Source organism: Eptatretus burgeri, chromosome 1 (genome assembly GCF_056783735.1).
Source record: "Eptatretus burgeri isolate ZD-2024b chromosome 1, Ebu_testis_v1, whole genome shotgun sequence".
NCBI lineage: Eukaryota > Metazoa > Chordata > Myxini > Myxiniformes > Myxinidae > Eptatretus > Eptatretus burgeri.
The window spans coordinates 63,226,890-63,253,089 of NC_140961.1; the positions used below are offsets into that span (position 1 = coordinate 63,226,890).

Below are 26,200 nucleotides of genomic sequence, written 5' to 3' on the forward strand. Positions count from 1 at the left end.
CCTGATGGATATGAAAAAAACGAATATACATTTTACTTGAAAATAATTTCAATAATTGTTGCAAAAAAGTACAGCATTGAAAGACTGAGTAGAGAAACTGCAGTGGTGGTGTGATGCCTGAGAAAGATGAAATATGTTTGAGGAACATTCGGGATTGCTTCCAGTAGTTGTATTATTAGTTTAATGGAGACGTTAACTTTTGCACGAACCTGTGGCTCATGATACACCATCACATACAGGTTCGTGGAGGAAAACTCATGATCTCCAATATACGAAAAGCAGATGCAGGCACCTACATCTGTGTAGGCACAAACATGGTGGGGGAGCGGACGAGTAGTCCTGCTGAACTTACTGTTTTTGGTAAGCAGATACGTAATATTGTCGTGAGGAAGAAATGTGTGTTTCATAAGATGACATATGCATTTTGAAGCCCTTGTAAGGGTTTGATTTGACATGTTTATCTATCATGTATCTATGTTCCATCTACCCGAGCAACAGATAAATGGAGCTTAGATAGATTATACAGGTACATGTGAAATCAAATCTAAATAATACCTGTATGTATCTTAAGTTCCATCTACCTGAGTATCATGGATAATAATATGCTGCCTTCTGTCGGGTAGTGATAAAATAAAATCTGTTGTGTCATTGCATGTATTATCTGCTCCAGACTTTGCATCGCTAACTTAATTATTGTCAAAAATGATGGGCGGAGATGGGGGTTGTGGATAACATCTTAGCCAACAATCCACATGGCTGGCTAAGTTACATATGTTGGCAGAGTTACATGTGTTGACAGAGTTGCATGTGTTGTTGCATGTGTTGTTACATGTGTTGGCAGTTACACATGTTGTCAAAGTTAGATGTGTTGTTACATTTGTTGAAAGTTACATGTGTTAGCAGAGTTTCATGGGTTGTTATTTGTGTTGGCAGATTAACATGGGTCGTTGCATGTGTTGGCAGAGTTACGTGTGTTGGCAGTTACACATATTGTCAAAGTTAGATGTGTTGTTACATTTGTTGAAAGTTACATGTGTTGGCAGAGTTGAATGTGTTGGTATATTTGTTGGCAGAGTTACATGGGTTGTTGCATGTATTGGTATATGTGTTGGCAGAGTTACATGGGCTGTTGCATGTATTGGTATATGTGTTGGCAGAGTTACATGGGTTGTTGCATGTGTTGGCAAAGTAACATGGGTTGTTATATGTGTTGGCAGAGTTACATGTGTCAGAATTTGATGTGTTGTTACATTTGTTGAAAGTTGCATGAGTTAGCAGAGTTACATGTATTGACAGAGTTGCATGGGTTGTTATATGTGTTGGCAGAGTAACATGGGTTGGCAGTTGCATGTGTTGTCAGAGTTAGATGTGTTGTTACATTTGTTGAAAGTCACATGTGTTGTTACATGAGTAAGCAGAGTTACATGTATTGACAGAGTTGCATGGGTTGTTATATGTGTTGGCAGAGTAACATGGGTTGGCAGTTGCATGTGTTGTTACATTTGTTGAAAGTCACATGTGTTGTTACATGAGTAAGCAGAGTTACATGTATTGACAGAGTTGCATGGGTTGTTATATGTGTTGGCAGAGTAACATGGGTTGGCAGTTGCATGTGTTGTTACATTTGTTGAAAGTCACATGTGTTGTTACATGAGTAAGCAGAGTTACATGTATTGACAGAGTTGCATGGGTTGTTATATGTGTTGGTAGAGCGGCCAAAGATTTTGAAGCGACCATCCAATCTCGTGGCACTTTCTGCATCTGAGGCCGAATTTCACTGTGAGGTGATCGGTGATCCACCACCAACTGTACGTTGGTACAAAGATGATGGAGAATTACCTAAGGGCAGGTGAGACCTTGCTGCTCTAACACATTTCTTCATTTTCTTCAGTTACTGCTCCACCTGTGAACCTGATTACTCTCCTTCCACCATTTTTCTATAATCAAATTTACTTTAGATTCCTTTTATATTTATCAAAACTGGATTGAACTTCAGAATCTATGCTCTGGTGTTTGTGTTTACCCAACAAATTGCTTTGTTTTGAGGCTACACTGAGAATGCTTATGTTGAGAAGACCATGACATGAAATGACAAAATGACATCTGCTCTGTTTGTAGCACTCTTGCTATGGTGAAAATGTTGCTGATATTTCCAAAAAAGTAGAATGTGTCTGCTCCAAGTCTGGTCAGTCTGTAGTTGGAACCCCGGCCCATTCATACCAAAGACTAAAAATGCTGTGTGCTGCTTCCTTGCATGATGCTCAGAATTTAGAAAGAATAGATGGTGGACAAACAACCATAGGTCAGTAATTATAGCACAGGCTATTGATGTACCTAATAGTCTCCTCCTGTGTCGAATTTATTTGTAGAGGGATTCATGTTGTTGTTATTATTAACACGGGTGACTAGTTTGGATTTGCTGTGCTATTTTCATCTGATTTTTCTTATTTTAACCAATCACTGCCGAAAAGGATTGCTTCCATTCCTTCATGAAGTTCTGCTTTCCTCTGTGGGCTGGCACCCCAGCTTTGCACCTGTCTCTCCTGGATTCTGTGGAGCCTAAACCTCTTGACATCATTGGAATTTTCTACCATGATGTCAAAACACAATATGTGATTCTCTCACATCGCACACATCTCAGTGCCCTCTGTGTTTGGTTTTTGTTGTTGTTGTTGTTGTTTTACCACCTCCTTTCTGGTCTCTGTCGCCTGAACCTCCTCAGGTCCTCCAGAATGCATGCTTTCGCCCAGTAACCCCTCCTGGTTAAGCTCCCAAAATCCAAGATTGTGACACATCTCCCATTCTTTCCTCCACAGCTTCAATCACACAGCACAGCATCATCTCATGCCACCACACCCACCCCAACCCACAGTCCTTTCTAGCCTCATTGACCCTACCTTACCCAACAATGTTACTCACAGATTACTGTGTTACTTCCCATCCTCTCTCCATCCACTTCTCCTGTTTGTTAATTCCCTTTCTTGATGTGTCCAATGAGCCCCCCTGCCCCCACTTAGCAATGTGTTGCCTTTTTACCCAAAGGTCAAATTCCTGGTGCTCAGTCCCCATTGTACTGTGATCACACCTTATTGGTTTCATTGTTCACCTGTGTGCCTTCAACATTTTAACCCATCATCCTGTGACCTTTTAAAGCCATTGATTATTTTGACAAAGAAGAAAAGCATCTGATGCGCTCCAGTCCTGAAAACAAAAGCTCAGCCAAATCAGGACAATTAATGGACATTCTACATGATATCATCCAGCGATATTGATTTTTCCCTCCACATGGCATGAAAAAGACATCTATCCAATGGTTCAGCTCAAAAAGTTCCACAACTATTTTTGAATATTCCTTTCAGTGAAAACATGGTGGAACTGTCATACAAGTCTAAATCAGAGATGAGACCAAGACTCATGTTTCAACTGATTGGATCACACCTGAATGTACAGCCAGACATGGTGGAACTTATTTATTTATTTTATTATACTTCCACTTATTGTGATGGCATGGCTTCATGCTTTCAACTGGCTATGATCAACGGTGCATCGCCACTGCTACCAAGCATGGAGGCACCACTGATGCAATGCCCCTATTACCAGTTCACTCATTTTGCCGACCTTTGAAGGATGACAGGCTGAGTCAACCCCACCTGGTTTTAATTTAACAGCTGACAGGACCCTAAGATTCCAAGCCAGCCACCCTAACCACTAAGCCAACACCATGCATATGTTGGAATTATAATCTTATAATAATGTCTGTTGCCAAAAACATTGTCTTTGTGTTAAGGTGAGAGGGGGGTGCATGTGAAGAGAGGAGAAGGGGGTTGGGGGGCTGTGTGTGAGGGAATTATATGCCAACATTGCTTTTCTTGGATATTGAAATACAAATGCCCAGGGCAACGTGGATGAGTGAGTGGAAAGCTTAGGAATCTGATTTGGGAACTTGGGGAGCACAGCAGGGAGAAAGAGATGAGAGGGCTTCACCAATGGTTGCCAATGTATGAAAACAATGTCTCCATGGACTTGGGACGTTGGGCCTTGTGTCACAGGAAGCAAAGAGGGAGAAGCAGTCTTTCTCCCGAATGGCCCTAAACCATAGAATGCTGAAATTACTGCGGGCCGGCGAAATTACAGGCGTCCATTTGTGTCGTGTGGAAATGTTTTGTCAGTTAAATGAGTAGAAGTGACATGAGAATAATGGAATAAAATGAAACACCAAGAGGGGTTCGCTTGTCTTCGATGGCGTTTCTTGTTGCATGTTGTCATGAAATGCATTAGAATGCAATGGGCCATGGAAATTGAGGAAGATGGCTGTGATGTTTTTGAATTGGACCATGAAAAGAGATTTCCAAAAAGGTTTTGTCCATTAACTAGTATGATTATTGTCTGAAGGTTTTCACCTCCCACTCCTTCATCCCTCATCCTCCCCCCCCCCACTCCCCACTTGGAAGGTGTGTATTCCCTCAAACTCTGCACATTTTGTCATCTATGTCTGCAGGTACGAAATTAAGAATGGCCTTACTCTTCGGCTACATTCAGTTCGTGGATCGGATGAGGGTACTTACACCTGTGTGGCAGAGAATCGTGTGGGCAAGACCGAATCGTCAGCTTCTCTGGTTGTACATGGTACACAAGACAACCTTCAATCATCCGAGCACCCACACATAGAAATTCTTCATTTTAGTTGCATTTCAACTGGTCACTCTTTGTTTCCTCATTTTACTTTGCTTATGTTTCTTGTTTGTTTGTTGTGTGTCCTGTGTGTTCTTTTATTGTTTTTCATCTAGCCTCTCAACATGGTAAGTGGCCATTTTTATTTACCCCATTTTATTTTCACCATCAGCATCCTCATGTGCATCTTCGATCATGTGCATGCAGATCATTAGCTCCATTCACTGATTAATATTAATGTTCACACCTCCATCACGGCATCATCCTTGAGCCAGATTATTACAACTTTGTTGAGCTGTACACATCGACGGAAAGACGGAAGTAAACGATGAATACGAGTGAGTGAATTGGCTCAAGAAAAATAAATTGCTGCCACTTTCACCTCTGAAATGTCTGGGTCTCCCAGGAGAATATATAGCTTCAACATCCACGATGTCATCTGAAAACTTCTAATATTTGTCTTTGCTCTCTGTCCAATTCTCACCTTAAGACATCACTTTAGAGATGACTCGTCCATCACTGATCATTGGGCTCGATATATTTAATTCTCTGAACCCATTACTTCTGATGGACAATCCTTTCACCTGAGTGCCATTTTGATATAACCTGTCGCAAGGAGACACGGAAGTGCAAAGTGAGATCGCAAAATTCGTTCTTCTAATGTTTTTGATAGACTGATACAAATTACTCGGCAGCATTATGTGTAGGATGCTAGAGTAATATGCAAATGGCAGAGAGCTAATGGGATGGAACGAGCAGCATTTTTCTGCGTGAAATCAAATTCCTTTCGTCATTTTCCCCTCGAAGGGTCAGGAAAATGGACCCGGAGAACGTGTATCTTTCATGTGTGCTTCAAGCATGTACCTTGAGCACTTGAGTTAATAAGGGGGCCATGTTACCGTGACTCATTGATGACATCGTGATGTTCAGGCAATTAGAGTTTAACTTAGAGGGTGACACGGAGGCTTCACTTTACTTTCTGTGCTGGGTTGTGAAAGGGATTGGTGAGACAACTCCGGCGTACCTGTAACTTGCTGTGTCTCATTGTTCAGGGCTTGATGCAACACCTGGAAACAGGGAAAATCTAAGCAGAAAGGGAAGCATGAGTAAAGAAAGACTATTAAGAATTCAGTTACTACTACTCGCATTAAGTATATAGCAAATCGATGATCGGTGGAAACATTTACTGATCGTGAAAAGGATGAGTAGGTAGATCATTAAAATGAGTCTCGGTTAATTCAAAAATTCCTGTTGATGGGATGATGTGCCGAGGTAAAGAATCTATGACACGGGGAGTGGGGTACACAGTGATTGTCAACTTGGAAAGAATTGTGGAAAAATCGATGTGAAAAAAGTATATCTAATGCTGATATAAACTATGACTGATTTATTGGACCCCAGCTCCTCCGCAGTTTGTGATGCGCCCACGAGACCAGATTGTGGCACAGGGGCAGATGGCCAATTTTTTGTGCAAGACAACAGGGAATCCCCAACCTGCCGTCTTCTGGCAGAAGGAAGGCTCTCAGGTAGGATATTTGTTGTGCAATGTCAAATGTCATTTGCAAATCAAGGGGGACAGATGAATGATGCATATGTGTGTGTGCAGGAGTATCATCGTTGTACGATCCGATAAGTGTCTGCTTGTGGGTGTGTATGTATGTTTGTTTAACTCGCATGCATTCCTGATCAGCTGCATGGAATAATTCGAAAACTCAGGTTGTAACTGGGGTGTGCCTAAGAAGGCTTTAGGTGCAGGGGGAAGAGCAGTGCTGGGGGTATGGTCTGGGGGTAAAAAAAAACAAAAACATTTCATAGTCTGGGAGTTCAGGGTTTAGAGAGGAGGCATTTAAGTGACTGAAGTAGCAACCATAGAACTACCCACTCAACATCACTCAATAAACCATGATGGTGCAGATGGACTAAGGGATTTGGAAGCACCGAAAGGAATTACGCTTGTTGTGGAAGTCGATGTTGATTCTTCGCTGACTGTCAACAAACAGATAATGAGATGGATCACTGGTTTTAATCCCAAAACTGTCCAGCTTGCAAAATGAAGTGTTGACCAGAGGAGGATAACCATCTAATTTTGAGGCTTTTATATTTCAGGTTTAATTTGTATTGGAAACATGTCGCATCTATAAAAAAACAACAATGTACATGACGCATCAATCGAACTTTCCTTCGTCTTGGTATGGAATAGGGTGTATGTTGCCTCCTTCCTTTCGACTGTTAAATTGCAAAGATTTATGCTTGAAAAGTACAACAACAACAACAACAACAACGACGACGACAGCATCATCACAAACTGTAGCTTTAATCAGACATTGCCTGTAAGTCTGCAAATCAGATGTCTTGCTACAAATAAGAAAGGCAACAAACAATCAATTGAGGGAATGAGAAAAATAAAGAATCGAAAATTGTGAGTTAAATGAAAGAGGATGATTCATTCATTGTTCCTGCAGTCAAAGGGCCTTCCTCACAATCTCGATACTGTCGACTCAATGTCGGACTTCATCCAAACCCTCCCGGGGGAGCTCGGCTGCAGGATGTCCAGTAAACTGACAAGTCTGAAAATTGTCTGGGTGATTGTGGTTTTGTCCGTCAATGAGTCATCTACCTGATCTATGTTCGGATGGAGTGAAAGGGTAAAGGGCAGATATGAAAAGGAAGGGAATCGATGAGGAGTGGGTGGGAAATGATTGCAAATGATGACAGTGAGTGAAAAGACAAAGGAAGAAATGCACCATTTGCCTTATATGTTATGTATTGATGCTTTTACAGCACACAGCTGATGCAATGCAACAGTTTCCATATGTTGAAATAATTATTAATTAATCCATTATTCAGTTGCACAAAAAATTCCTTGCAAAGCAACTTAAAGGAAACTGGCGTTGTTTGGGACATCCACTCCAGCAGATATTCCTGGCCAAATGAAATAGAAATGTGTCAGCACTTCATATCATTGGCCAATAATGGTTTCTCGAGGGGCTGACTTTATACTATATACATTGAATAGAAAAGTCTAACAAGTAGAAATAAAACAACAAATAATGATAACAGTCAAATAACTTAAACAACTTCTCGAAGCTGCAGTATACTGCTGCTACAGTAATAAGTAGCAAAAAAGAGAATGAGGCAAAATGAAGTGAAATAAATATAATCATTATGTACATACAACCACACTCTGTAGCGTAATGGTTGGAGCATCCGCTCTGTGAGTTATGGGAGTTTGGGGGTTCAAATCCCAGTCCAGTCATACCAAAGATTTTAGAAATGGAACATGCTGCCTTCTTTCTTGATGCTCAGCATATAAAAGGATAGAACATGGATAAACAACACTGGGGAGGCCAATGACAAACTACCCAGTGTAACCCTTGCCAATAAACTGCTTTGGCAGCAGAAATGCTCTGTAAAGAGTACGGTACATCAACATCAACATCAACATCAACGTCAACATCCACAGACAGGAAGGCAGGAAAGGAAAAGACAAGAGAGGAAAAAGTGGAAGATTAAAAAACAAAATAAACAAGTCACGAGACATGACTTTCCATTTGTAATGATTGTTCACACTTGCATATGATATGCATAACTGAATATCATTAACAGACATTGTATGAATGGTCAAAAGACCCTACAATGCTCAGTTTCATCATGTAGAGCCTGGTGTTGCTTTAATGGTTAGGGTGGCTGGCTTAAGATCTTAGTGTCTTGAGTTCCAGCCCTTGTTTTTACCGTTGAATTAACACCAAGTTGGTTGACTCAGCCTCTCATCCTTATGAGGTTGGTGAAATGAGTCACAGCATGCTGGTAACAGAGGCATTGCATCAGCGGCACAGCCACATTCCCAAGGAAATAATGCAGCCAAGCAGCCACAGGCTGCATACGAATAAATGAAAAAAAGAGCACCATGTCTCAGAAGAAGGAGATTAAGTTTTAGATGGAGATGAGGAAATAAAGGACTATGGGAGAGTCTGCATTTCCATCAGGACATCCTTCCTCTTCTCGACATGAATGCCACTTAATGAACTGTAGGATACACAATCATGAAGTGGAAGACTACAGGCAACAAAAAACTCCACCCATCGATTTGGCCAACCATCCGAATTCATCTCAAGAGAAGAGAATCCTGTGACTGCTTGCTCGTTGTCAAAGACAATCAGGGTGACATGAGACTGAACTCCGTGATGTCATTAATAAAGATAGAGACTCATTCAGATGTCAGGCAAGTACCAGTTTAGTTCAACAAACCTTGCCGTGCCACATAATATCACAAAATAATAGCTGCACAAAATACTCTCAACATGCACTGTGCTTAATATATGTAGCTACATGGCATTTGGTACAATGAATGGATAGCAAGCACAGCATTGCTTCACAAAGTTTGCGTTGCACACTTTTCAAGAGGGAAATTGCTACAGAACTAGGATTAGTTCAGCAATTAGCGAGGAACAGATGTTAACGGTGCAACAAATGAAACTTATTTCAACTCCAACCCTCCTTTATGAAACTTGTAAGGTATCCAGATTTAATGGTCATATTTCGTAAAAGGATGATATGAATGGGATAGATAAGTTGCCTCCAACACAGTTGGCTTAATATAAGCATAATAAGTATATTATGCTTATATTAAGCTTATAATAAGTATATTATACTTAATATAAGCTTAATGAGGACATATTTGCAACTTTATGGCTTGAATGTAATCAGTTTGAATGTACTATCTTAATATCTTGCAGAAAACTAAGCAGAGTTGAGCTCAGTTAGTATTTGGATGGGAGATCTCCATTGATGTTGTTGTCTGAGGGACAAGCTGTCAGGAAATGGGGCTCGGACATATAAGATAAGTAAATTGATAGATTATGCTCCTGGTAATGTGAATACGCCAGAGACATGATCAAGCAAATGTACTAATTGTATATCCTTGTATAATATACAATGGTGCAAAGAGCATCAGCATTGATCTGTAGGCCAATGGAAAATGTCAGATACTCAGACGAGTCCTGGGACACAGTTTTGCAGTTATAGGTGGGAATTGAAAGGATAATCGCTTGGCAGAAGCCTCGTGAGGTTGAACAACATTTCTGTGTGTGTGCTGGAAAGGGAGTAATGGTTTGCCAAATGTTTTCATTGTATGGACTTGGCACTCATCTATTTCCTCTGAAGGCTGCATTGCATCCTGGGACTATCTGAGCATCATTGCTAGCCAAGTACTATTATGCTTCCAAAAATCCGATCAGTGATGGAAAATATTTCCAAGACACCTGGACCATGATCCATCATTCTAAAGTGCTTTACAACTACTTGTAGATCCTAGACCATGGGCATGGGATTTCAAACAACATACTTGGCCATCAAACTCTAACCTCTCTTTTGTGAGAGAGATGACATATCATGGAATAGCTGACAACATATGAGGTGATATTGCAGCACGTAGAGGAGAACTGGCAAGCATGGGATAGAGAATTGGACAAGGAACAAACAGGCAACCTAATAAGTCAGGAATATAAATGTGCTCTCGGAACAAAGGGGATAAGAAGACGATGGGTATGTGAGCAGACAGGGAAGGCTGACAAATGGTGAATGCAGAGAATTGTGGGGGAGCTGTACAGGAGAGTCAGTGGGAGAAGATGAGATCAGTAATATGAATAGGAGATTTCAGGAGATGACGAGACCTGGTTGGGTCCAATAGGGATGAATGATGAGGGTAAGTCAGGCAAAATCAGATAGGAGGTGGAAGAAAATTGTGACGCCAAAACCTGTCAACAGCATAAGAGGAAGAGGCCATACACCTCAGCTCCCTGCTTAGTGACTCCAATTACCTTCAGGGCCATGAATTCCACTGCTCCTGGGGGCATAATGATAGATCTGGCTCTTAAGTCCAGATATGAGAGCTGTACCCCCATGGCACTGCACATGAAAGCCTTGTATATTGTGAGGATCTGAAAGTGGCCAATGAACGATGGCTCTTCAGAGAATTCATGATGTGAATGAAAAGCTGATTATGGCAGATATTTAGTCAAAAGATACACAAAGAGGCCACCACTATATTAGAGCTTGATTGCAGAAGTAAACGGGAAGGTCAGCCAGGTGGTCTTTAAATGTTGAGACAGGGTGAGTGCTTGGGATTTGGAGGCATTGAGATTGTTAATATTTACCATGTGTGATTATTGGAAGTATTGTATTGTGGTCAATGATGTACTCTGCTATATTTATTTGTGGATGGTTTGAATAATGTCATATTTTCATTCTTAAATATCGTTTGTTGGTAATATTGTTCAAGGAACAAGGAAATGTTCCCATATTTTTCATCAGTGTTTTGTAAAATAGTTTCTGCCACCTATTCTGGCCATCGTGCAGGAGAGTGGCAAATTGTGTTTTGCTCGGCCATCTTCGACATATGATGTATAGTTCGGAAGCAGGACAGCTCAGTTTGTATTGACAAAGATTTTGGTGCTGATGTCTTCCAAGTGTGTGTGTGTGTGTGTGTGTGTGTGTGTGTGTGTGTGTGTGTGTGTGTGTGTGTGTGTGTGTGTGTGTGTGTGTGTGTGTGTGTGTGTGTATGGGAGGGGGGAGGTAAAGCTGATTCCCTCATCTGCATTTAACTTGTGTCTCATAAATATCCATCCATCCATCCTTCCATTGGGACCATACTCTGTGCAGAGTGTTGGTGCTGCTTAAGCAGTCTCCTTAACTATTGGGCACAATCCTGGATGGGTCACCACTCAGACACTGGATATCAGCAAGCTGGCACTCATTCTGCCGACCTCGGAAGGATACCGGGCAGAGTCAACCCCACCTGGTGTTAATTCAACAGGACGGTTGGATTTTTTTTTGTGGGATTTGTACTCAGGATCCTCGGATCCAAAGCCCACCACCCTAACGATTAAGCCAACATCAGGCATACGTATACCACAATGTCCCCCAAATGGTGTTAGTTCCCCCTTACCTGAGGCATTTCCTGCTTTGGGTTTGTTGTATAATTAACAGTGTCTGCAGTAGTGTTCCGGCAGGATGGTGCAGAGATAGCATGCTTAATTTTGAGCTTTTTATTTATATTTTAATCATTCTCAACCTTGACTAAAAACAGATTGATAGTGATCTAAGCAGACAGGTTATTGGAGTAAAATGTGTGCCATCCAACTGTTGGATGGGCCATTGATTTGGACATCTAGCTGCCAGCTGTCATTAATTGCTGGTGGATGATAAAGTTCCCATGGTATCTTTCAATGAGAAGGAAGCAAGTAATCAACTGCACCCTGGCTGGCTTCCCCTAAATTCCCTCCTGTCATACTGTTTTGAAAGCAATTGCAAACCATCCAATGTAATCTTCCAAGCAGCTCTTTCAGCAGCATGTACCTGCCAAAAGCAAACCACTAGGAATGTGTTGACCAGCATTATAATCAGGATGGGGCAAATGGCCTCCTTTTGTGCCTAGTTGCCCTGTTTGTTTTTTGTATTGCCTCACATATTGGGAGGCAGGAGCACCAGCCCAGAGGGGAGAGCAGTACTCCATCAGGCTGCGGCCAAAAGATTTGTAAGTGTTTAGGCGCTCAGGTGGGCAGAGGAAGGACTTTGCACGATGGAGGATTCCCAGTTGGCGACTGGCTTTGGAGGCGAGGTTTGAAATGTGGCTTTCCCAGGAAAGGTCATGGAAGATAGTGAGACCCAGAAGCTTCAAAGAAAGGACTTCTTCCAGAGGATTGTTGAGAGAGTGGATGGGGGGGGGGGATTTCTAAACGGTCCTTTCGAAGAGACATAGTGAGAGTGTGAGAAGTGTCTGGATTGAAAGACATGTTCCACGTTTTGGACCAGTTTGTGATTTTATCCAGATCTGCAGTGAGCGAAGAAGTTGCTGCTTGCCGGTCTGAGGGATGACCGATGGTACGGCAGAGGGTGGAGTCATCAGCAAAGAGATATGGAAGATTTTCCAGAGAGTCGGAGAGATCATTAATGAAAACCAGAAAAAGAACAGGACTCAGAACACTACCTTGAGGAACTCCAGCCTGGACAGGAAGAGGGGATGAAAGAACTCCATTTAAGGCCACACTTTGACTGCGACAGGAGAGGAAGTCTGCGAGCCATGAGTGGAGATGGCCTTGGATGCCATAGTAAGAGAGTTTGGTGAGTAGTGCAGGGTGCCAGACTGTGTCAAAAGCACGTGATATGTCCAGGGATACGGCTCTGATTTCATGTCCAGCATTGAGGACCTCCATCCATTGTTGGGAGAGCAGAGGCAGCATATCCAGGGTAGAGTGACCTGGTCTGAAACCAAATTGATGATCAGAAATCAAGCCATTGGAGAGGAGGAAGGATTTGATGTCTGAAGTGATGATGGATTCCATAACCTTGCTGATGATTGGGAGAAGGCTGATTGGTCTGTAGTTGCAGGGATCTGTTTTTGCACCTTTTTTGTGCAGGGCAGTGATGTTTGCTGATTTCCAAGCAGATGGCAGATGACCTTGAGCAAATGAGAGGGTGAATAGAACAGAGAGAGGGTGAGCAAGAGCAGAAGAGCAGGCTTCGAGGACACGTGGGCTGATGCCGTCTGGACCGGTTGCAGAATCTGAGTCGAGGTTTGACAGCAAGCTCTCCACCTTGTCAGGAGAAAAGGACACATAGTCCAGGGACAGTTGGGTGCGACTGGGTAAGGTGGGTTGAGAAAGTGATGGGTTTTGGACACAAGATTTTGCTGCAAACATCGAGTTTAGGCATTCAGCTTTTTCACGTGCGGTATTAGCAGTGCGGCCTTTTGAGGTAAGGGAGGGGATGGAGGGGGAACATACACTAGAAACAGATTTGATTATACGCCAACAGGATTTTGAGGAGGGAGAGAGGTTTGGGAGTTCAGACTTGAGATGAGAAAGATGTTGTTTTCTGGCTCTCCTGAGGGTAGATACACACTTGTTCCGAGCTTTATGGAAGGAACTGAGATTGCCCTCAGTTGGGTTTGCTTTCCAAGAGGCAAAGGCAAGTTGCTTCAGGACAACTGCCTCACCTCAAGCTTCAGTTAACCAAGGGCGGGAGGAAGGGTAGGACAACTGAAGATGAGAGGGGATAAATCTGTGCATGAGGGAGAGCAAGTTTCTTTGAAAGAATTCCCAGGATGAGTTGATGTTGGAGAAAATAGAGATAGGAGACCAGTGTACAAGTTTGAGGGCTGCTTGGAGACCCTGCCAGTCGGCGTGAGTGAAATGCCAGACTTGATATTGGTGAGGTGGTTCTCTGATAATAGCCAGAGAGATGTCCACTTTGACAAGTACGTGGTCAGAAGAACCGATTGGAGCAGAGAAAGAGCAGCAGGGAAATTTGTCAAAATCATATCCTGAAGAGTTGGAGTACCATTGGTTGAGATCCGGGTAGGGAAGTTGACCGATTGAGTCAGTCCCAATGAGTCACAGAAAGCTTTTGCTGAGGTGCCATGACAGGTGAGGGAGGTACCCACACCTAGCCAACTGGCATGATGACAATTAAAGTCATCACATATGAGGAAGAGAGAGTTTGGATGAGAAGATAGAAGTTGGTCCATGTTTTCGGATAGTGAGGTGTAGATGGAATCATCACTTTTCGGAGGATGGTGCAGTACACATATAAACATAAGGTTGGAGTGGAGCGGAAGCTGTAGCCAGAGGTATTCCTGGGGGTGTGGGGGAGTGAGGGCAGTGCATGGAGAGTGAGGAATAGAGTCTTTGATGAAGAGAACAACTCCTCCACCAGGCCACCAGGTGGGGGGAGGAGGGGGAGGGTAAGACAAGGGACGAGGGGGGTAGGTAAGGAGGGTTGTTGAAAGAGTGTGGGGATTGCAGAATAGCTAGTGGAGGGGGCCGGATGAGGAGGAGAAAAGGCTCTGCGGTACTGGGGGAGAGGGGGGACAAGAGAGGGAGAAGAAGGCAGATGAGGATTTGAGGAGGTGGAGTGAAGAGAAGGAGGTGAGAGGGCAGTGGAAGGAGGCAGCTTTGTGGATGAGAGGGGAGGGGAAACTTTGAGAAGGATGAGTGAGGGGGATGAATGGTGGGAGAAAGGTGAGTGGGGAGTTTTTGAGAGAGGTGAGAAGGAGGCTTGGAGGGAGAAGAGTAGGATGGTTGCTTTGAGAGGGGTGAGTTGGCACTGAAGTTGGAAAAAAAAGAATGGTTGATAGAAAGTGAACATTTATAGCAAACTGTGGTTTTTAAAAGTTTTAGGTCAGAGATGCGATTTCACACAATTCTTGAAGGATGCAATAAAGGCGAATGCAGAGAATGGAGAGAAAAAACGCTGTTACAGTTGGATTTTTTTTAGGCAAGGTATGAAGGAAAGTTCGAATTGAGAGCAGTCTGTTTAAATAGTAGCAGAGTAGTGCATTATGATCCAGTTAAGAGTACCACACGTGTGAAAGATGAAGCATGATAAGAGATCGTTTTTATTATCTATATATCATTACTGAAGGACCAATTTTGTGCTCCTCCTTGCGGTCGCGTCACATTTTTTCTCGGTACTGTGACCTGGACTGAAAGAAACTTCATACCTGTAAGAGTGCGTCGCACATAATGGCAAAAGTCAAACTTCAACTCTGAAGCATCTATATATTAATACTGAAGCTCCAATTTTGTCCTCCTCCTAGCAGTCACGTCACGTTTTTCTCGGTATTGTGACCTGGACTGAAAGAAACTTCGTACCTGTAAGAGTGCATCGCACTTAGTGGCAAAAGTCAAACTTCAACTCTGAAGCATCTATATATTAATACTGAAGGACCAATTTTGTGCTCCTCCTCGCGGTCGCGTCACGTTTTTCGCGGTACTGTGACCTGATAAGTTTTGACATGGTGTACGTTAAAGTGGACACGTGCACAAATCAGGGGACTTCTTCACAAGGAGTAGTGTACACCAAAAATGTCGTGTACAAGGACGTTTTGTGGGCCTCATTAGGTAAGGCCATGGAGTACATCGACTGGGATTCGGCTCTTACAAGAGCCGCCACTTGTCATATTGGGCTTATGGAACGGAATCCGTCTGTGACAGGGTTTCGGCTAGTTATTATTAATGTTTGAGAGAGTTTTCAACAGATTCGGTCATATAAGTGTTGTAGAAAAAAATCGAGGAAGAAGAAGAAGAAGAAGAAGAAGAACAAGAACAAGAAGAAAATCAAGAGTCGTGAGTGAGGAAGGAGAAAGATCGCGTTTTTTTGTTTGTTTGTTTTTTTTTATTTCTGATAAGAAATAGAGTGATTAATTGGGAGGGATGGGGGATGTTAAGAAATTGGGGAAGATTGAAATTGAAGGTAATGGGGAGAAAAACAAAACACGATCGTACTGGTAGGCCCCAAGCCTCATGGGTAGGCCTCAAGTGTCCAGTATGACAAAGTCGACAAAATCTCACAAAATAGCATGCTTTTTGAAACAAAACCAAACTAGGAACACACAGTAACATGTAGGTGAGAGAATAAACAGTTAAAACGGGACAGATAACGATCGGAAACATAACTTTGAGATTGTCAGCAAAGAGCCCTGATGGAGACATGTTGACATTCCAAACCCGGAAACAGAAGTGAACAAAGATAAACCATGTCATAAATCTCTAATACTCCTACACACACACACACACACACACACACACACACACACACACACACACACACACACACACACACACACACACACACACACACACACACACACACACACACACAGTGTCTGGCTCACAGGCATGTAAGACATTGGCCATTATAAAGCCTGCAGTGCTTGTGTGAGAAATATCTGAGGATATCATGAAGACTCAATAGCTCATTGAGCTGTCACCACATAAGTGATAAGATCCTTGATTTGGAGTCCTGGGTTGAGTCAGAATTTCTTCACACCAGCCCCATGTCAGAATTTATTCGTGTTTATTAATATATATATATATATATATATATATATATATATATATATATATATATATATATATATATATATACATATATAAATATAAATATACACGAGGTGTGTTCAAAAAGTATCCAACCTTAATTTTTCGTGCATAAACAAATGAAGCTAGGAAGGAGTGGTTTGGTGCACGTATGTAGGCGATCCTAATCCGTATGCGTGAATATTTTCCCACCTGCAGAAGCTGTCAGCCACCGACAGACCGCCGATGAGTGAGGAAGTGTAAGTGAGCGCCGTAGGATTTTCGTTTTTGACAAAATGACGGATCACTGTGGTCACATCGCCAGTGATCACCGTGTTGAAGAAGTTGGGATCGCTGTTCACAGTCTCCAGCATGTCCTGTGCGATCTCCAAACAGAGTTGATTATGCTCGATCTTTAGCAGCTTTGGCAGGAACTTTGCTGAGATGCTCCTTAAGCCCAAATCCTCAGTCACAATGGAATGAACGGATCCAATGCTGATGCCCGCCTCGTCTACAAGTTCTCTGAACGTGATTCGACGATTCTGCATCAGCAGGGTCCTCACTTGGGTCAATGACGATCTCATTTCGGGATGTTGAGGGCCTAACAGAACGTGCTTCACTTTCCACTGATGTGCGACAATCTTTGAAGTGGTTCTACCATTCTTTTATCTGTGTGGTGCCCATTGCTTCGTTCCCGAAGGCCTGTTGAATCTTGCGGATCGCTTCCACTTGGGAATCGCCAAGCTTGAAACAAAATTTGATGCAGTAGCGTTGTTCAAGTTTTTCCGTCATTTTGTCAAAAACGAAAATCCAACAGTGACTTTCAATGACCACAATCTATATATATAGACCACAAGGGGAAAACCAGAGATGTCAGGATAAGTCAATTTTGAAGAAACTGAAAAACAAAGTTTCAAGACTTTGGTGGACTGTTTAATAACTGTCATATAGATTTCTTTTCCAGTAAAAGGAAGAGTGATCACTGGCCGATCAAATGAAGCATGTAGCATTTGCCAACCTTCTCTGTTATTTAAGTTAAGAGCAAAGAACGAATCAATGTTGCAAACTGAAATCACTGGTTATTCCCTTGTTTAATAATTGCCATGTAATTTTAACCCAGGATGTGTCGCAAATTCATGCTTGTTCGTTATTAGCATACATTATATGACTTTGGTGATCACAGATTATTTTTTTCAACATTAAACGGTCATTGTTTTTTGGTTGATTGGTGTTCAACGCCATACTCAAGGGTATTTCACTTATATGATGACGGATTCTCCATTTCTTACTCCGTACTACTTAATATGATGGAAAACCGGGAGGAAACCAAGGATAAACCACCCCAGCGATAGCCGAAGTCACCTCATGTGACTCCCTCATATACCTAAGCAGGTTGATTGGGTGGTGGGTACATCGAATGAGGATGGGTACTCAGACGCGCGAACCATTAAGCCACGGCGTGGGTCCCATAAAAGTCACAATAAAGGTTTGACTAAGCTTGAACCACGATATACACCAACTCCGGAGCCCATGCTATAACCAAATAGGCTATTGTAGTGCTCAGAGTTTATGCTGTGAAAGTTTTACAACCTTTCATTTTTTAGTTTCTCAACTCTGAATATTATGGTGGAACAGTTAACATGAATGAAAGGGAGATAACCAGGCGTAAAGTACTGACAACTCTGGGTTTCTACTTTTTCAGCTTTGACAACACTTGTTTTTTCATTGCACGGCTAAACTTTATACCATATAAATTATGTGACACACCTGGTTATTTGTTAAAGTAATATTGTGAGAGGAAACCTTATGTTGCCAACTATTGGCAGGTGCAATAGCCCTGAAATTTATAAAAAGTGACATCTCTGGTTTTCCCCTTGTGGTCTTCATACATATATATATATATATATATATATATATATATATATATATATATATATATATATATATATATATATATATATATATATATATATATATATATATATTGGCCATTTAGAGTCCTTCGAGATGACAGGCTGAGTCAACCAAACCTGGTGTTAATATATGTATGTGTATGTATGTACATATATATATATATATATATATATATATATATATATATATATATATATATATATATGTACATACACACTTTTTTTTCATACAGCGTGACACATTGGCACACAGACGGATGATAATAGCCTCTACTCTTCCTTTGAGAAAGGGCAAGGCTAACAATAGCAAAATTTGTTGTTACTTAACTAAATGACCTGTTTTCAGTTTATTTCACTTTGTGAGCTTAGCCTTCTGGACTCTTCTATCTGTTGAAGACAATGTCAAAAGACCTCTTTATCCCCAATGTCGAATAAATTTCTTTTGGAAGCCACTGAACCTAATTGTCATGAAACTATTTGTGGAATTCAACGTAAAGCTCACATACCCACTTGTGAGATGTCTCTCCTGGAAATATAATAAGGAAATCTCGATAGAGCAACAATAAAGATGCCATTACGTGAATTTTCAAGGTAGAAAATGGATTCCTCTGTTTAGGATAGTTTCTTGAATTGAGGCATTTATTCCTTTCAGAAATGATGACAAGGTGTTGATGTTTCCAAAGCGAGTTAGTTCGCAAATTTTCAGCACTCGGTTTTTCTCATCTGCTGTCAAACTGATTATCTTTGCTGTCTTTGCTTCCTTCCTCATTCACCTGGCCTGATGTGCTGACGTTTTTGGAGCTTGTTAGCTAATTGTCACTGCTCGGTCTTCTTCGTGCTCTTTCAGACTAATTGATTTTGTTGTCCGTCTTCTCCAAATACTGGACATTAAATATCTCACAATGGCTTTCAAAATAGTGGGCCATTGTGTGTGTCTACACTGGCCGAATTCTGCATGTTCAACATGATTTGTGAGGCCACTGTATCAATAGCACAGCCACATCTGAGTAAAGATGCTAAGTGATGACCAAATTATGATTGATTACCAGTCATATGTTTACATTCATTCGATAGATTTTGTGTTCTTGCACTCATTTTTGCATAGTGGAAGGTCTTTTTGGTTTGCTTTGGTTTTTGTGATGGTTTCAGTGCTCAGTTGGAAATGAACTTAAACTTGCAGCACAGCTGTTTTTGGAGCTGGGCAGACTGAGGATGGTAGCGAGAGAAATGGGCGTGGAGGGAAGTTCGGGAGAAGGCAAGTTGAGGAGGGAGGAAATGGGTGTGGCAATGTCAAATCACTTGGAACAGTAACTGCTGGAAATTTGTTTGTCATTGTGCATTCTCTCTTCCCTCAGAAACATCTACTGATTGTTTTCATTTTCACCAAAGGCCCATTTACACTATATCTTAATTGCTCATGGCATTTTCTCGGCAGGACTGAAGGGGATGTTGTTGCATGTTCCACAAGCATTTACACCGTACAATATAGTAACATTTACTTTTACATGTGACATCACGTATCTTCTAATACTCCCATCCATCCTGAAAAGGAAAATGTGTAAACCACATGTATTGCGGTTTGTTAAAGTCGTGACTTTTTTTTTCCTTTGTGGGGCATTTATTGTGGTTGAATGGAAGGATATATGAAAAGTGTCTGTTATGAGTATAACACCAGAGGCCGTCTTGATCACATGGTTTCCTCAGCTCAGACGACACCTCATTCAACCTCTTACCCAGCCCTGGAAATCTGAGTCATCAAAGATTGCAACTCAACTACCCCATTCAACTATCCTGTATAAGGGATTTGAGCAATCTCTGTTTCTTTGGGCTGGATGTAATGTCTCTTTCTGATAGCTTGACAGACAGACTGACTGAGTGATTAATGGATTTGATTACAATATCCCCCCATTGTTTTCAAAAAGCATGGGGATAATAACTTTCTGAGTGTTTATCTTTTTGACAAAACTTAGAGTTGCTTGTGATTTTGCAATCCACCCTCTGATGTTCTCACAGTTTTAATGACTGTAGAATCTACAAGCTGCAAGTTCTTTTTCAAGATTCGGTGTTGCCTGCCATATTAACCTTTTGAATGACCTTCCCTGAAGTTGATATTGGAATAGCTAGCTAGCTATCATGTGCAGCCTTTGGCTGCTGGTTGCATCATTTTCTATCACCAGTACATACAGTACACTGTGACTCATTCTATTGACCTCGGAAGGATGACAGGCTGAATCAACCCAACCTGGTGTTAATTCAATGGTCGACAGGGGCTGAAACTCAAGACTCTAAGATCTTAAGCCAGCCACCTTAATTGGCCAACACCAGGCTTTTTGGAATAGCGATGACAGTTGACATTATCAAGACTAGCAGATACCCATCTACGACGGGTATGGGAGACATGATGGATCACAATACTCGGTTACGGTAGTTTCTTTGGATGTTTTGCGCCGCATTCAACAGCTCAGTTCATATTGGTAGCATGGCTGGGTACCCATGGTAGCGTTTGAGACAGGTCGCTTTAGATTGTTGGCCTTGACACATGGTGGCGGATGAGTAGCATGAACAATTTGACATATTCATCGTTTCTTTATTACCTCTATCAACAGATTAACAACATGGCAGGATAAAAGTCGTAAATGCTGAGTTGAACAAACGTCCTGAACTCATGGACTTAGTGAAGTAAAGTACGTCATCAGGGACCTGGCCGTCGGTTTGCCACCAAACGCTGCTGATTGTGATGTCATTGATTCCCTCTTTGAAAATTTAACTTTATTCAATGATTTGAATCCGCTATCACCTGCGTAAATACATGGAACACATAATGTGAAGATTTCGGAAGTATGAACGGAATATGTTCAGAGAACAGTGTGTTAGAAGTTCCAGGCTTACGCCCATTATATTATGATGGAGGAAAAATCTAATTTCGAGGAAGAAAGCTCCCACCCTAACCTTCCTCGCCGGCCTCCCCCACCCCCCCCCCCACTTCATCTCAAGCTCATTTGCATGAAAACAAAATAATTCGGAAAATGATCAACATTTTTCACACCATAAATATTGACATGTATCCTGAGCATATTTGCTTAATTAATCGCACATTTGACAGATGTGTTGTTGATTAATATTATTCATTAAAATATATCATCTTGCAGACTTCAGAATTCTGAAATTCATTAGTATGAAACCATGGTAGGGTCTCTATCACAAAACTTAAGATTCTGAGATGATCAATGTCCAACTTAAGCTGGAGTCTAATATTTCATTTATTTAAAAGATAGAGTACAAGTGATACATGAGGGACACAGGTATGGCGTACAGGTACAAAGCCACTGATGACTGAGTCTTATTTTCCTCTTCCTTTTCACTCTGCTTTTGAATTCACACAAACTCAGATCAAGGACGTTCATGAAAGCCCCTCTCTCTACAGAATAATAATAATTCCGACATTGTTTTATAAATAGAAGCCACTAAAATTGGCTTCGACAGAACATATAACGAGTACATGAGTAGGGTACTGTATATGCGTATGGCTGGTATGTATGTATGCATGTATGTATCTATGTTTGTGTGTAAATATGTATATACTTATGTGTGTATATATATATATATATATATATATATATATATATATATATATATATATATATATATGCAGTTGGGATTATCAATTTTAGTAGAAAAGGCAGAGCCAACCAACAAGAGAACTAAACTCTACTGCAATTTGCATCAATTACGAAAGAGAAGACAGCCAGCCTCAGGCAACCTTTCATTTGTGATCCACAAACTTCCACAATACCAAAACTCCATTTCCAGCCTGTAGCCATTTTATGTCTGATCCGCAGCTCCTTTTCGGTCACTTGCTGAAGCATTGAATTTGCGTAAGGTGTCGGGCCAAATCCACGCCATCATCAATTGGGATCTGCTCCTTCCGACATTGTTGCATGCAGCCCTGATCAATTCTAACATCTCTATCTCGGAAGTTTGTTAAAATTAATCTCACCAATAAATTAACCTTCACAATGTACATAATAGCTGCACAATCGCAATATTTGTTCCATGCATTGAATCATCAATCCTCATTACTGGGTCTACATTTTTTTTTAAGCTTTTCCAACAGAATTTTCTTTCTTGAGCTATTCATTCATTCCACCCAGAGAATATTAGTCGTTATGCATGGGGTTTTCATCTTATGGGCTATCTTCATAAAACAAAGCAAAATATATATTGATGAAAAGGAAGGAATTTATGTTAATGGATAGGACTGAAATGGAAATTTTGTTGTGCCAAGTTATTCCTGATTAGGAACATTGTTGTTTCATCAAAATTTGAATCCACTTCTTCAAAAAAGCTGATTCTGCAGTAATTATTAAATACCTGACAGCATGCAGCTGAGAAGATTCTCTGCACTATATTGACATTGTGTTTTTCATCAGTTTTTAATCAGCCAAACTGCTCTTTCCTAATACTTCTCCTACGACTTCACCCCACCTCCTCTGGCTGCCAATAGTTTGATGTTGATGTACCGTGGGCTCACGTAGTGCAATATATTACTCGGTTTGATTGCCACGTGTGCTGACTTGCATTAATGCTCTATAATTCTAATTACTTATAATTGGATCTTGTTGACTGGATCCATAAAGTCACTAAGAGCTCGAGTTGGTAGCAAGCTAGTGGTTTAAAGGCCTCCTGGCTGCTTTTCTCAATGTCAAATGAAGTTAGAGTTTGAAAACTGGCCAGATTAGCATTTTGAGCAGGCCGATATTATTTGTGCTGAAAAAGGCCACATGTTTGTGCATGCAAGTGTGATAGCCATCGTTATGAACTTCCAACCTTGGAAAAATTATATCGGCCACAAATGGCATTACACAGCATGAGTAATGAGTTTTGTTATCCATGCAGTCATTATCGTAATTTATTATCAACATAATTTATCAACATTAGATATTTTGTAGATGGCTGTTGGTCGATTCACTGCTCCAAATGGAATAAGCGATAAGTAGTTAATATTGTTGTTTTTCAGTATTGTGTATCGTTATTTTTTATAAGTTGTCGTGTATTTGATGTTGCTTAAAGTTGCAGTCATGTTAGTAGCAAATTAGTGAGTAATTGTTTTGGTTTTATTTAGAAACTTCTATTACAAGGTATTCATGATTATGTAGTGTGGCAGGTCGAGTGGAACTTTTTTTTATCCTGGGATTGGATTCGTTTGTGTGCAGTGCAGGTAAAGACAGGTAGTGAAAAGATGTATTGGAAATGAGTCAATAGAGAGCAAGTCAATTGGAGAGCAAAGAGAACAGAGGAAGATTATAAACTGTGTCATAAATGTTTGATATCAGCAGTAGCTGGGATAGTGGAGGCAGGTAATCTTTGCTGTATGAAGTGTGTGCAGAAGGCACACCTGAAGATTGTTATCGATATGTTGAAGCAATAAGATATTGTTACCCTCCAGGAGGTAACACAGTGTGAAGAAAATTGAAGATAAAAGTTGCTCACGTTTGTGGAGGGATTCTGCAGAGTATATTGGCACTGGTGATGGTTTATCAAATGCAGGCTGAGATGATGGTGGAGAGAGTGCAGCTCGAGGTGGTGGTAGAGCAAGTCCAGCCATGAGTGAAGGTGGAACAAGTTTAGCCAGGAATTATGGTGGAGCGAGTGCAGGAAGAGATTTGGGAGGGTGAAGTGAGTGCATGTATGGATGAGGGTGGAATGAGTGCAAGCAGTGGTGACGGTGTAGGAAATGTAATCATAGGTGAGGATGGTGAGATGATTTTGGAAGGTGATTAAATTATTCAATATGTAGATTCTGGATTCTGCAGAGATTTGTATGTTAATTTGAAGCAGCATAAGTAAGGGATAATCAAGGAAGGTTTAATTGCATCATTTTAGGTAATGGCAGGAAGACTTGAGTTGTATTATTGATAGGAGCAAATTATTTTCAGAAAATTTACTCATAGGATTTTAAAAATAGGTACAGGTTATTGGGAATCTCACTGAGATCATATGGTTGTGAAGGTTATGTTTTTTTGGTATTCTTTCAAAAATAAGAAAGAGAATATAATTTATGAGAAGAATGATGTATGGCAACCTTTGTTTGGAAGGATAGTGTATGTCGCAGGGTTTTGTTCTCAGGAAGCAATGGAAATCATTTTTATGGAAAAGTGAGTGTTTCCAGAATGATTTCCATGGGCTAAAGAGAAATGGGTAAGCAAGGTTTGCAGTGGGGATTGAGGAGTGAATTTTCATTTATTGTAAGAGGAGGATGGAGAGGCTAAAAGGGAAGAACTGCAACTGATAACTTCATTTCTAGGGGCAGGCAGGAAAATAATTACAGGAAGGGAAAAGTTAAGAAACATTCTATGCAAATACCAAGAGTTTGAGTATTGTGTAGGAGCTTGCAACCAAAGTAGATAATGACAACACAGTTTCTATCAGTGAGACATGTTTATTAAGGATAATTTTTTTTTAATCTGGGACTATAAGGTTACACTATATATAGGAGTGAGAGGGAAGATAAGATCAGTGGAGGAGTATTGACCTGAGAAAAAGCAAGTGTATTGAGAGAAAAGGATGATATTTAGAAGGAGATTTATCTAGATGATTCTTTATGGATAGAGATTGGAGATGGTAATAGGAGTAAGGTAGTTGTAAAGTGCTTATAAAGGGCTCATTATTAGAGGATAGATCAAGGACTAGAAGGGTTCATGAAGAATTCAAAAAGGCATGTTGGGTCAGGGAAGAGTATTGATTATGGGGGATTTAAATGTCCCAGCAATAGATTGGGTCTACGAACAGGAAATAACAGAACAGATGAGGGATTTATCAATCTAGTCCAGCATTGCTTTTTAAACCAGTTTGTAGATAATCCCATGAGGGGGATTGCAGTGTTTGTTATTCCTCGACTTAAGCATTAATCCAAAAATGGTGATATTGTAGAGGTATGAGACTATATATGTACAAGTGACCCTAACCCCTAGTATATGCAAGGATTCTGTTCGGAGTTAAAGTTCATGATAGTAGAGCAAGGCTATTGGATTTCATGAAGGCAAACTTTGTCGGTATTAATAGAGTTAGGTACTGCAGTATGTAGATTGGGACAAGTTAACATTTGGGCATTGACATCAGATAAGTGGGAAACCTTCAAGAAGCAAATGCGCATTGTATGGAGTAAGTATAATCCGGTGAGGTGTTAACTGAGAGGCAGAAAGAGACTTGGATGATTGAGCAAGGAGGTAATTAGTGTTATTAAAGCTCAAGAGAAGGTATTAATTAGGACTATCTGTTTTAGCCATCCTGTGGGTTGGTATAGAAAGTTCAACTTCAATTAATTAAATGAAGAATTAATAACACTGGGCAACAAAAAACAAATTTGTCTACTTCTAAGGGAAATGCATGTGTTTTGGGCTAAATCTGCACTGCTGATTTCAAATGTGGAATCAGAATTTATCAGGTTTTGCACATCAGGTTTTAAAAATTTGTATATGAATTAATGATACCATTCTTCTTCTTCTTCTTCTTCTTCTTCTTCTTTCGGCTGCTCCCTTTAGGGGTCGCCACAGCGGATCATCCATATGATCCGCATAGTGATTTGGCACATGTTTTACGCCGGATGTCCTTCCTGACGCAACCCTGGTCGCCTCTTATGATACAGGGATATGGTACACCTATTTTAACCGGGGTATACACCGGCCCAGTACACTGGTACTCACTTTGCCGACCTCGGAAGGATGACAGGCTGAGTCAACCCCCTGGTGTATTAATTCA

At 41.0% G+C, this 26,200-nt stretch overlaps 1 protein-coding gene across 9 annotated transcripts in view; it reads left to right on the top strand.

Moving 5' to 3' along the window:
• LOC147034598 (roundabout homolog 2-like) overlaps window positions 1-26,200 on the top strand; it is a 543,037-nt gene that overhangs the window by 360,330 nt on the left and 156,507 nt on the right. For all 9 annotated transcript variants that reach the window (XM_085885859.1, XM_085885845.1, XM_085885805.1 and 6 more), the window contains 4 exons: window positions 240-360; window positions 1,711-1,849; window positions 4,499-4,626; window positions 6,073-6,197. In XM_085885859.1, the coding sequence (XP_085741985.1) occupies window positions 240-360; window positions 1,711-1,849; window positions 4,499-4,626; window positions 6,073-6,197 (513 nt within the window). The remainder of the gene's footprint in view (window positions 1-239; window positions 361-1,710; window positions 1,850-4,498; window positions 4,627-6,072; window positions 6,198-26,200) is intronic.